Here is a 12950-nt window from a genome sequence, read left to right as displayed (position 1 = left end):
AGTCATCTAGATATGAATATGAAAAAGTACATCATGTTTCACAATTACTGCATTTTTTAGAACCAAATCCCACAGAGAAATGAAAAGCCTCCCTGGTAAAATCCTGATCACTGCACAGACACCCTTCTACAATTCTCACCCAATTGTTGATGAATGTAAAAAGAAAGCTGTTAACAAAAAACTGTACTCCCATCAAAAAATAATTTTTCTCCAAATAGTAGCAACTCTTTATTTTTACCTTACAAGATAGTGACATTCTGTAACAAGACATGATACAATTCCAATGTACATACAAACAACTGCAATATCAATTGTGCTTTGAAAACACAACATAAATACAGCAAAAAAATTCACACAAAATATACTATTTCATCAGCCACACATTGTACTCAAAATCACAATAAAATGTAAGTAGCATATGGTTTTCTTATATAAAACTACCAAATTAAAACAGCAGAAATTTTATAAAAGTTGATCCACAAGTATCACATATACAAACACAGAATGCGGAGACAGTTCAGTTGTATGAACTAGCTCTGGCTGAGTTAGTTCACAAAGCACGTATTCCACACAAGTAGTAATTCTAGGTTTATCATATCTGTAAATTATCAGTATTTTAACAGCATCAAGTTTTAGATTTATTAGATAAGATGTATTGTGTGAACTGTCACCACTGTGCACTAATTTACATCTCTCAAAGCCTATTAAACACTCTTACTTACATAATATTTTGTAGCTATGACGTATACAAATCTAACAGTCATCAAACAGCCTCTGATAAACTTTATTACAAGCAGTAGCAAATTTACAAATAGCTCACATGTATGCAGCCAAAGGAAAGCTGTGTAATAGCTCAACACAAGATCATCCTCTTACAAATATTACCTCAAAAAAAGAGGAAATGATGTTACTTTGGTAATGACAATTTGATGAGTATACAGTAATTGTTCTCAAGTTTGAGTCACACTTTACCCCCATTTCTCAATTACTCATCACATAGTTCAGCATTTTTTGCTCAAAGTTCAGTGGCTTCGTAAATCATCATGTTAGTATCACAAAAGTTATGTATAATTCTTCCAATTGGTGCCAAACGATTAAACACAGAATAGCAGTACTGTTTATGCATAAAATATATGGTGATCAAAACATTTAAAAAGAAAGCAGATACACCAACAGGGATATGTGGAAAATGAAATGCTCTTGGAAGAAAAGAAACATAAAATGGATATTCTTATAATGATAACTTCGATAATTTCAGTGCATGTTTTGCTTGTATTAGTTCAGCACTGTGTAAAAATGCAGTATTGCATGATAGAAACTTTTAAAATATGACATCACATTCAGTGATGTTCAGTAACTGATGAGTGAATGTCCAAATTTTAATCACAGTGCTGCAGTGTTTAGCATCTGGAGTTTTATTCTCCAATAAATCACTGTTTAATCTTGATGATTTTCTGCAGTTTATGATCCACCCACACCCCAAAATATTATGAAATGGAAATGGCATTAGTCCTCACACTTAAGTGCAGTTAAGACCTCCCCCCCAAGTCAAGTCAAATAATTTAATATGCATGTTAACAAGCTGAAAGCTCTCTCAATCCAATTGATAAATTCTATATACAAGATTGAAGGTGGGAGCACTAAGGTTTTGCTGGAAGAATTCTCACGAGAACCTCCAACAACCTGAACAAAATATTAAGGCACAAGAAAATGCAAGAATTAAAGTGGCTCATTCATCCTATGGATCATTACTGGAACTATCACGGGATGATTTCACATTTTGAAGTTTCCATCACACAAAACAGCACTATAAAACCAGTTAAATACAATTAACAATAATTTCATCAGGTACTGATTTAACCAAATTATCAATGAAAAAAATTAAGGAGCCCAGTAACAAATCTGAGTCATCTGTATAAAATCAAGAGGTGTATGCACCATGCTTTCAAAAAGCTGATAAATTATTAATGAGAAAAATTAAGAAACAGCACAATAAAGAGTCTGAGTCGTGTGTATAAAACCGAGAGCTGTATGCACCATACTCTCAACATACCGGATATACAATATTCAATGCCATCGTGTTTTGTCTTAGGTTTAAACCAACACACACATAAATGTAAGGTTTAAAATGCCAGGGTATTAAGTCTCAAGTATTTCAGAACTTCTAAAATACTCCAGCTTCAAGTAAGCACATACACCAGCAAGACATTCTGCCTCAGGCCTCATTGTCTGATGGTAACAGCCCCACATTCTCCCAGGACTGGGGATCTTCACCATCAGATGATGTATCGCCCCCATCTCCATCATTCTGTTGAAAGAAAAAGGAAAAACATTTTTTTCTAACTTACTTCTCATCATTCCCACAAAAATATAAAATCTTTTAAGAGGGTAATGAAAGTTGAGAGAGAGAAATTTAATACCAAGTTGACTGATAGGAGCTAAGAATAAACTGCCAGGAGCAGCTTTGGGGATTGATATGTTAAACCTGATTTCATATGAGGTGACAACTGTTCGTGTGCATGTGTCAAGCTAGAAGTTTTCTGAACTATCGGTTTTTTTATTATATATTCCTCAGCTTGGTACTGAAAGCTAGACGATTATTTCTAGCTATCAGAGAAGAAGAGATTGCTTCAATAGGCACAACACAGTGAAGTGTTGGAGGAAGAAATACATTAGAAAACAGAAGAGTCACTCAGGGTCTTAATTAAATGGCAGCATAATAATTATCGTTTATTTTTGTGTGTGTGTGTGTGTGTGTGTGTGTGTGTGTGTGTGTAAACTGCCAGGAGCAGCTTTGGGGATTGATATGTTAAACCTGATTTCATATGAGGTGACAACTGTTCGTGTGCATGTGTCAAGCTAGAAGTTTTCTGAACTATCGGTTTTTTTATTATATATTCCTCAGCTTGGTACTGAAAGCTAGACGATTATTTCTAGCTATCAGAGAAGAAGAGATTGCTTCAATAGGCACAACACAGTGAAGTGTTGGAGGAAGAAATACACTAGAAAACAGAAGAGTCACTCAGGGTCTTAATTAAATGGCAGCATAATAATTATCGTTTATTTTTGTGTGTGTGTGTGTGTGTGTGTGTGTGTGTGTGTGTGTGTGTGTGTGTGTGTGTGTGTGTGTTCCCAATGCATTGCTGCTGCTGCTGCTTCTTCACAATAAGGAATTTTTTATCTCATAATTTTATTGTAGATTCATTGTTTCACCAATATTCCCCATATCTTAGAGTAACAATATCCTTTGGACCTTTCAGCAATATGCAGTTCAACTGAAATATCTGCAACCAAATTATAAAACCAACTATTACTTCATTTCGTGCACCAGTTAGGCATTTCATTCTAAAGACCAAATTTTTTCTTTTTCTTTGGTAGATTTTATTCTTATTATTATTCTTACCATACAGCATTTTTTAACACCTACATCAGGAAGACATAATCCTGAGTGCATGCTTGCACACGCACGTGTTTTAATCCCAAAGTAACTAATTAACTAGTACACAGGAAACTACGAGTGCATGTGAAAAACGCAAAACCGCAAATACAATAAAACTTATGACTAACGAGGACAACACAGCACATAAAAACAAACAGGGCACACTATCTATATAGTGTGATAGTAACATTTGTATATCTGAAAAATTATCATCTGATGATGCTACTAACTACCAATAAAATCACTAAAACACTGATGTTTGACATTATCAAATCATCCCGTATAAGCTCAAACGCACTGCTAGAATCTCAACCTATAGAAATACCTCATTGTCCAGTGTCTCTTCAGAGATCATCGCCTCTCCTGCCGCATCCTTGGGAGCTCCCATCAGAGGTTTGGCAGCAGCACAGGCAGCAGCCAAAATCGAGAGATCACTGCTACCAGGAAGGTGGGGAATGGGAACAACCCTCATGTCTGCAGTCTCTGTCTCCACTTGCCGGTAAATAATTGTGCCATTCAAGTGTCTGTAGTTGTGTTCTGCTTCTGAACAGCTGCTTGTGGAACTGCAGGTGTTGCTGCCAGGGGGGCTGGCACTGCTGCTGTTACTGCTGCCACAAGTGCGCAAACTCAACAACTGTCCATCGAGGCTGGAGGGACCACTATCTGCGTTGGACCTCTTTGCAACACTTCCATTTGCATTATGGTGCTGGCGCATGTCGTCGTCGTCGTCTTCGTCACCGTTAACAGAGCACTCGTCAGGATCACGGCTGCAGCGCTTCAGTGGCGTCTAAGGAGAAACAGAGAACATAGGTCCAATTACTGGAACACTGTGTAAAACTATTTCGTACCTTATGATGTCTTATTAAGCCTATGATTCTAAGTACATATATGTAAACAAATATGAACAACATAGGCCTATAAAATATTTGTCATACGGTAGTTCTATGCAGCTTGACGAAGAACAGGATTTTGAAATCTGCATGTGTTGTTTCTGCTTATATTTACTAGAACAGGGCAATGAAAAGTGATATGTGGAATTGGTTACTACCAATACTAATGGCCACTTATCAGAAAAATACGGTATGTTCCAGTCAGCATGTAAGCAAAGAACCCAGAAGATTCTGAGAAAGATGCAACAATCTGTTGTGTGACACTGCAGTGTATTCTGTTGAATAAGTTGTGCAATAATCAAGGAAAGTTTCAGATTGATCTGTGGGAAATTTCTGTATATTTGATTTTTTAAACTAGACATATTGTTCATGTTTCATTCAGATTGATAAATTACAACATTGCGTTATCATGAGAATATTTGTTTGGGCATTTTAACGTCTATAGGAATTCATACAAGGTACGGAAAAGTATCTCCAACAGTTTTAAGAGTTAAGAAATAATGGTTAAAGTCAATCCTGGCCGAGTTTTTCTCGAAAACGATCGAATTCAAAGATATTCCAAAAATTCAGACAAGAATGAAAACACACGGAAAGTGTACAATAAGATATTGTGCTATTGCTAATTAAAGGAAGTATCAAACAACTGATAAAATATGCTAAATATTTTGCCTATAAAGAATGAAGTTTGCAAGTGCAATATAGGAACCACTTTAGCTGAATGTTAACCAAAAGTAAATGCAAAAACAAATTTCTCAATATGGGTTTTTCTTTTAAAAAATCCAACTGATTTTGTGTGAGAATTCATTTCTTCAGATCAGATGTGTGTCTGTAGCTTCCAATAACAAGCAGACCTGATGCATCAGTTGTCAGAATATCGACACCTACGCATCATATCTGACAACATCTATGTCCACCAATTTCCTCATCTGAATAAACTTGCGCCTGTAAAACACTGAGGCCAATAAAGGCATTATGCAGGCTTTAGATTTGTAGTCGATATATGTGGCAGTCATATTTTAGTGATGAAGTCTACTCACTTGGAGGAAGGGAGCAATCACAGACAAAATGTTCTGACAAAAAGTGAGCACATCACGAAGTAAGTGCCTTTAAAAAAGTAAGTCTCACTTCTAGGCTGAAACTTTTCACTCTGTCCGTCAACAGATTAATTGTTGTATTTGAAGATGAATACAATGACCAAACTGCTTTTTTATGATCAAGAAAGCAGGTTTGGTGAGCCTAAGTGGCACCTACATTGTGTGTGTATTGGATTTGAACCGAAGTGTTGTCTCACCTAAAAAAAGGAGCTATCACAAAACATGAAGTGTGGTGGTCGCAGCAGGTCTTTAAGGCACCAAGAAAATTGATACAGAATAAAGGAACAGACATGATATTTCATCACAAATTGCTTTATACATTGTCACTTCTTGAAACAAAAAAATGCTTTACACAATGCTAATGTTTGAAGCATCCATGTTTCTCTGTAACCATACCACGAGTGCTGCAGTGTGTAAGACACTACTCTGAAAAAATCCCATGCTGCCTATTTCATTGAGCAACATTGCAGCAGTTACTGAATAAATTGGCAAACTGGGAGAAGTAGAACAGAGAGCAAAGGTGGCATGTTCCAAAATGAAATTAAGTTGCAGCTTCTACTGAGTTCCTGACGATTCCCAATTAGTCCCGTGCTGTTCAACACAATTCCATCTTTTTCCGATCGAAGCATCTCTGGTTCTCAAAGGTTTGTATTATCTGCAGCCTCTCTATCTTATGACTTGGTATTTTATTTTATTTTTTTCTTAAGAAACACGATTTTTATAAGAAGTGTATCTCAAATAAAACCACAGCATTCATAATAAATTGCGAAACCAACAGGTTACACCTCTACTGAATGAAAGCACAAAAATATCAGCTGTGATTTCACAATTATGCAGAAGCAAACCGCACAACAAGGTAATTCTTGTTCACTTTCTAAAGAGCCGTGTTGTGGTGACTGATAGGAGTTGCATTTTCGGTGTCAGTCGAAAGGTCTCAGTCGGTGCTGACTGCTGCTTCGGTGCAGCCAACCAGTTAATAGATGACAAGAGTGTTCAGCACGAATTCATACTTGTAATCACAAGCAGACCTAATTCACAGTGTTCAAGATAACAGAAATGTTTTATGTATATGAATTTGAAATAGTTTGTCTTTAACATTTAAGTTCACTGAAGCTCCTCCCGATATAAAATACATAGCAGTCATTGCATACACCCGACAGAATGAGTCTTACTACATGTCAGAAACTATTTTAGGTTGGCCACACTTTTTCCTGAGTAGGCAGCAGCTTGCTTTGTAGATTGAGTATGAGGGTGTAGCAGTTTGTTCTGCTCTTTTTCAATGTCATGGCATTTTACAGCATTTAGTGTCATTTTGAGAGGTTGGCTCCAAATTTTAGCTCTATTTTCCACTAATAGGAATGGAAGGAGTCCAGGAATGGAAGGAGTCCAATGAAGCAGCCTCACACTAGTCACTCACTCTGAAAGTGAATACAAATTGCAAACTGCTTCTCAAGTCACAACTCAAGATGATGACGTCCATCCAGAAACAATATGTCAACAATGATATTAGCATACTATCACGTGTTATTGAACGCTTGTGTTAGTAGTGACCACAAACAAGTGAATATTGTTTCTAAGTCAGATTCAGTCTGTTGGCTTTCACTGAAACAGTGGTGTATAGCCATCAGTAGCTCTTTAGAAAGTGAAGTAGTAGTAGTAGTAGTAGTAGTAGTAGTAGTAGTATGATCATCAATAGTAGCAGTAAATACTGTGAAAATTTTACATTTTTCATTGTGTTTGTAACTCATTACAACTTCATTTGAAAGCATTAGTGAAATACCACCAAAATGAAGCACACAGCTTAGAATAATCAATTCTGGCTCCAAACATTAGATGAAAATGTCATAGCTAATGAATACAACATGGTAACATTATGAACAAACCTTTCCAGGGGATACTGTGTAATTATCTTCTCCATAAGAATGTGCTACAGGTGATGGTGTTCCTGAAACTGAACGCTGCATTGTAACAGGAGCAGATGTAGCGCACGTTCCTGATGAACCCCAGCAGGATACAAAGTTGTCCGAAGATGACACTGACCATGCCCTCGTTCTCGATCGTCCAGCACTGGTTCCTGTCGATCGTCGATTTCCAGGACCAGATGCACCACGGCTTCGTGGAAGGGTCTGAGACTGGGCAGTAGATGGTGGAGATAAGCCAGAAGAGCCACGAAAACTGCCTGCACGGCGCACTAGGCGAGACACTTTTGCTTCAGGAGATTCATCCATGTCCAGTACCCATGACACAGAGTCACTCTTCTCAACAACAGCCTTCACTTTCGGTGATGCTGGGGGACTAGGGTGCTCGAGATCATGATGCATCACAGGTGTGTTGCTCAAGTCACAACGGCGCTGCATCAGCGGCGACCTGCTGAAAATTCAACCACATTTTCAGTTGTTGCACAGGAAGCATAATTATCATGCAAGTAAATGAAATCACTGAAAGAAGATTGATACTAAATTTCACTCTTTTTCTTCTTGAACAGGAAAGATCGTATTTGGAGGTAATTATATCATAGCACTTTACAAAATATTTCTAATTCCTGGCAGACATCCTCTGTGAAACCTTTTTCTGTAGAAACATGTTTAAGTAAAAAAAACCAACAACCACACCACATGTAAAATACCACTGTGTGATGAGAGGGAGATCATGAAAACAGAAAAATAGAGAGGGAAGTAAATTTTCACTTACCTACTCAATTTAGTGTAGCTCTTGCTGATTTCTGGAAATGCTTGACTATAGTCATGGAAAGAATCAATCAGCTTTCGGTTAGTTTTATGATTGTTATGTGAGATAGGCGTAGAAGTCAGAGCCTGTGTAATCACATGAACTGCTTCAGTGCTCTGTTTCAGTTTCCACTGCAGTTCTTCATTATGCTGTGAAAGCCTTTGTTTCTGCACAGCAACATGATGAAATGACTCGTTCAGTTTCCTGTTCTCTTGAGATAGCTGCCTGAAAAGTAACATTAACATTAACATTAACAACAACAACAACAACAACAACAACAACACTTGACATCCAAGTTTTCAAAACAGCCCGTACAGCCTACCCCATGAGGAGGAAGAAGAAGAAAAAATTAATTAATTAATTAATTATTCAATATCAAATTACTCCAAATATACCAAAATTTGGTGACTCTACATCCATGTGCTGGATTGACTAGCATGGAGAGCTGCACTAAACCAATCTTTTAACTGACTACAACAATAATGACAACAACAGTAAAATGTGAGTACGGGATTAACACCACCAAGCTGTGAGGACTATGGATATAGATGTAAAATAATTAAAAACATTTCACCACACTACAATGAAATGATGTAGATCAATAAAATCTTGTATTTAACCTGCAGAACATATAATATTTAAAACAGATTTACAAATACGTACTGCACCAACCAAAAAGTTTGTTAAGTTCGACAGCATTACCATTTACCATATACATGTGCTGACATTTTTATGACATTCTGACTGTTCCTCGAGGAAAAAAAAAATTACCTTTCAAAGTCAACTTTGTGCTGCAGTTGCTCCTGGAGATCCTCAACTCGCGCCTGCAGTGTTGCTATCCTTTGTAATGCTCCTGGTAGCTCTCCAGCATCTTTTGCTAGCTCAGCATTCTGCTTTCTTACCTCGGCTAGCTCTTCATGTCTCAAATCCAGCACTGTCCTCAATGACCTCACTTCCTCTTCTAGGTCATGACATCTTCCGGCTGTGACCTGTGAACAGGGATAACAGTTATTTTGGTGCCGAGGAAGCTGTAGGGAACTATCATTGAGAGAACCACTTTAATTTCCAGGTCTTCTGAAGTACAGAAATTATAATCTAATTCACTGCTATTGTACCTGGTGCGTACATAAAAAAAAGTAATAAAATGTATCACCGAAGTAAAGTATCGGTGAGCAATATATGGAAACTGGGATTAACGCAGCTCTAGCAGCCACTGGGAAATTGATGCGACAAGTCAACATCTACACCTATATTTCACAAGCCAGCTTACTCACAAATGATGTGGGACAGGGTTGAGATTTCTCAGGTTCTGTCTAGGGGTCATTTAACGCAGTGTATGTGGTAGGAGGTAGTACATTAACTGTCTTATTGGATGGTTCACTGTCTGAATTTCAACTCTAAAGCTCTTCGTGATACATATCTCTCTTGCAGTGTCTGCCACTGGAGTCTGTTCAGCACCTCCGTAATGCTCCCATGTCACACCAACGACGAAACGCACTGTTTTTAACTGAATCTTTGCTATCTTTTATATTAATACAACTTGGTAATGGGAAACTGATGAGAAGTACTAAAGAATCATTTTTACAAGAGTTTTGTAAGCCACTTCTTTCATATAGAATTACATTCCCTCAAGATATTTCCAATGAATTTCAGCCTGACATCTTCCTTTCATACAATCAGTGTAGTTTAGGATGGTTAATCTTTGGCATTTTATAGTGGTGGTGTTTACAGTGGTCCTTCACCAACAGCTTAATCTAAAATCCTATTTATGCACAATAATTTACATTTATTTACATTCTCGGTCAACTACCATTCCCTCTTCTAGTCATCAATGTGTGTGTCATAAGCAGAATAGCGCTCCCACCATTTTGTAACATACAACACTAGTGCTTAAAATATGCATGGTTTGTATCTCCACCTTTATGGTCTTCCAACTTGTTAACATACAGAAAGAAAGAAATTTTATGTTAAAAAATTCCCTAGTATAAACACGTAGTTGTCACCTGAAAAACGAAAAGCGCAATACATGAGAGTTTATGAAATATATACATACAAACTTCCATTAACTGACAACAGACTTCTCTGTAACCAATGGTGCCTGAGGACAGTTCAAGATTAACAACAATTTTGAAATTTCAGTTCCTCACCTGCAACTGGGCATCACGGTCTTGGCGAAGGCCGCTGACAAGGCCAGCTACCTGCTGCTGCAGGTGAGCTGTCTCCGCATCGGCTGCCTCCAGGCGCACGCGCAGCTCTGCGGCACGCTGCTCACTTTCACTGAGCTGGCGTTTGTGCTCCGCCTCTGCCTGCCGCAGCCTCATTACACCATCCTCCAGCAATGCTGCCTCTCGCTCTGCGTGGAGACGCTCCAGGCGTGAAATCTCACCCTCGTACCGACACCGCGTCTGCTCCGTCTGCAGAAAATACAAATGTTTTTCTAACCGATGGTGCCTTGTATATGCTGAAACTGCAGAGTCTAGTCAACTATCTAGTATCAGGAATAGCTGACAAAGTCTTTAATTTATATCTAAAAACAAAGATGATGTGACTTACCAAACGAAAGCGCTGGCAGGTTGATAGATACACAAACAAACACAAACATACACACAAAATTAAAGCTTTTGCAACCAACAGTTGCTTCATAAGGAAAGAGGTAAGGAGAGGGAAAGACGAAAGGATGTGGGTTTTAAGGGAGAGGGTAAGGAATCATTCCAATCCTGGGAGCGGAAAGACTTACCTTAGGGGGAAAAAAGGACAGGTGCGCGCGCGCACACACACACACACACACACACACACACACACACACACACACACACACACACACACATATCCACCCGCACATACACAGTCACAAGCAGACATTTGTAAACGCAAAGAGTTTGGGCAGAGATGTCAGTCGAGGCGGAAGTACAGAGGCAAAGATGTTGTTGAAAGACAGGTGAGGTATGAGCGGCAGCAACTTGAAATTAGCAGAGGTTGAGGCCTGGCGGATAACGAGAAGAGAAGATATACTGAAGGGCAAGTTCCCATCTCCGGAGTTCTGACAGGTTGGTGTTAGTGGGAAGTATCCAGATAACCCGGACGGTGTAACACTGTGCTAAGATGTGCTGGCTGTGCACCAAGGCATGTTTAGCCACAGGGTGATCCTCATTACCAACAAACACTGTCTGCATGTGTCCATTCATGCGAATGGACAGTTTGTTGCTGGTCATTTCCACATAGAAACCTTCCAGGAATTTCTGACTTCCAGCCCTGCCTCTCAATCCTTCTTAAAAAACCTTAATCCTACTCCCAACATCACCACTGCTGAAGCCCAGGCTATCCGTGATCTGAAGGCTGACCGATCCATCGTCATTCTTCCGGCGGACGAGGGTTCCACGACCGTGGTACTTGATCGTCGGGAGTATGTGGCTGAGGGACTGCGTCAGCTTTCAGACAACACCACATACAAAGTTTGCCAAGGTAATCCCATTCCTGATGTCCAGGCAGAGCTTCAAGGAATCCTCAGAACCTTAGGCCCCCTACAAAACCTTTCACCTGACTCCATCAACCTCCTGAACCCACCGACACCCTGCACCCCTACCTTCTACCTTCTTCCTAAAATTCACAAACCCAACCATACCGGCCGCTCCATTGTAGCTGGTTACCAAGCCCCCACAGAATGTATCTCTGCCTACGTAGATCAACACCTTCAACCCATTATATGCAGTCTCCCATCCTTCATCAAAGACACCAACCACTTTCTCGAACGCCCGGAATCCTTACCCAATCTGTTACCCCCAGAAACCATCCTTGTAACCATTGATGCCACTTCCTTATACACAAATATTCCGTATGTCCAGGGCCTTGCTGCAATGGAGCACTTCCTTTCACGCCGATCACCTGCCGCCCTACCTAAAACCTCTTTCCTCATTACCTCAGCCAGCTTCATCCTGACCCACAACTACTTCACTTTCGAAGGCCAGACATACCAACAATTAAAGGGAACAGCCATGGGTACCAGGATGGCCCCCTCGTACGCCAACCTATTCATGGGTCGCTTAGAGGAAGCCTTCTTGGTTACCCAAGCCTGCCAACCCAAAGTTTGGTACAGATTTATTGATGACATCTTCATGATCTTGACTCACAGTGAAGAACTCCAGAATTTCCTCTCCAACCTCAACTCCTTTGGTTCCATCAGATTCACCTCGTCCTACTCCAAATCCCATGCCACTTTCCTTGACGTTGACCTCCATCTGCCCAACGGCCAGCTTCACACGTCCGTCCACATCAAACCCACCAACAAGCAACAGTACCTCCATTATGACAGCTGCCACCCATTCCACATCAAACGGTCCCTTCCTTACAGCCTAGGTCTTCGTGGCAAACAAATCTGCAAATCTGCTCCAGTCCGGAATCCCTGAACCATTACATCAACAACCTGAAAACAGCTTTCGCATCCCGCAACTACCCTCCCGACCTGGTACAGAAGCAACTAACCAGAGCCTCTTCCTCATCCCCTCAAACCCAGAACCTCCCACAGAAGAACCCCAAAAGTGCCCCACTTGTGACAGGATACTTTCCGAGACTGGATCAGACTGAATGTGGCTCTCCAGCAGGAATACAACTTCCTCAATCCTGCCCTGAAATGAGATCCATCCTTCATGAAATCCTCCCCACTCCACCTAGAGTGTCTTTCCGCCGTCCACCTAACCTTCGTAACCTGTTAGTTCATCCCTATGAAATCCCCAAACCACCTTCTCTACCCTCTGGCTCCTACCCTTGTAACCGCCCCCGGTGTAAAACCTGTCCCATGCACCC

General features: G+C 39.9%; 1 protein-coding gene across 4 annotated transcripts in view; it reads right to left on the bottom strand.

The window, feature by feature from the left end:
• Nucleotides 1–213: 213 nt before the first annotated feature.
• LOC124619220 (microtubule-associated tumor suppressor candidate 2 homolog) overlaps nucleotides 214–12950 on the bottom strand; it is a 586056-nt gene continuing 573319 nt past the window's right edge. For 3 of the 4 annotated variants that reach the window (XM_047145442.1, XM_047145445.1, XM_047145443.1), the window contains 6 exons: nucleotides 10298–10564; nucleotides 8922–9139; nucleotides 8115–8375; nucleotides 7307–7793; nucleotides 3765–4226; nucleotides 214–2308 (listed from right to left, as the gene is read on the bottom strand). In XM_047145442.1, the coding sequence (XP_047001398.1) occupies nucleotides 2216–2308; nucleotides 3765–4226; nucleotides 7307–7793; nucleotides 8115–8375; nucleotides 8922–9139; nucleotides 10298–10564 (1788 nt within the window). In that variant the 3' untranslated portion in view covers nucleotides 214–2215. The remainder of the gene's footprint in view (nucleotides 2309–3764; nucleotides 4227–7306; nucleotides 7794–8114; nucleotides 8376–8921; nucleotides 9140–10297; nucleotides 10565–12950) is intronic. The other variant, XM_047145444.1, reaches the window with a different exon arrangement.

The sequence above is a fragment of the Schistocerca americana genome, chromosome 6 (assembly GCF_021461395.2).
Source record: "Schistocerca americana isolate TAMUIC-IGC-003095 chromosome 6, iqSchAmer2.1, whole genome shotgun sequence".
Classification (NCBI taxonomy): Eukaryota; Metazoa; Arthropoda; class Insecta; order Orthoptera; family Acrididae; genus Schistocerca; species Schistocerca americana.
This window is presented reverse-complemented; position numbering and strand designations above follow the sequence as displayed.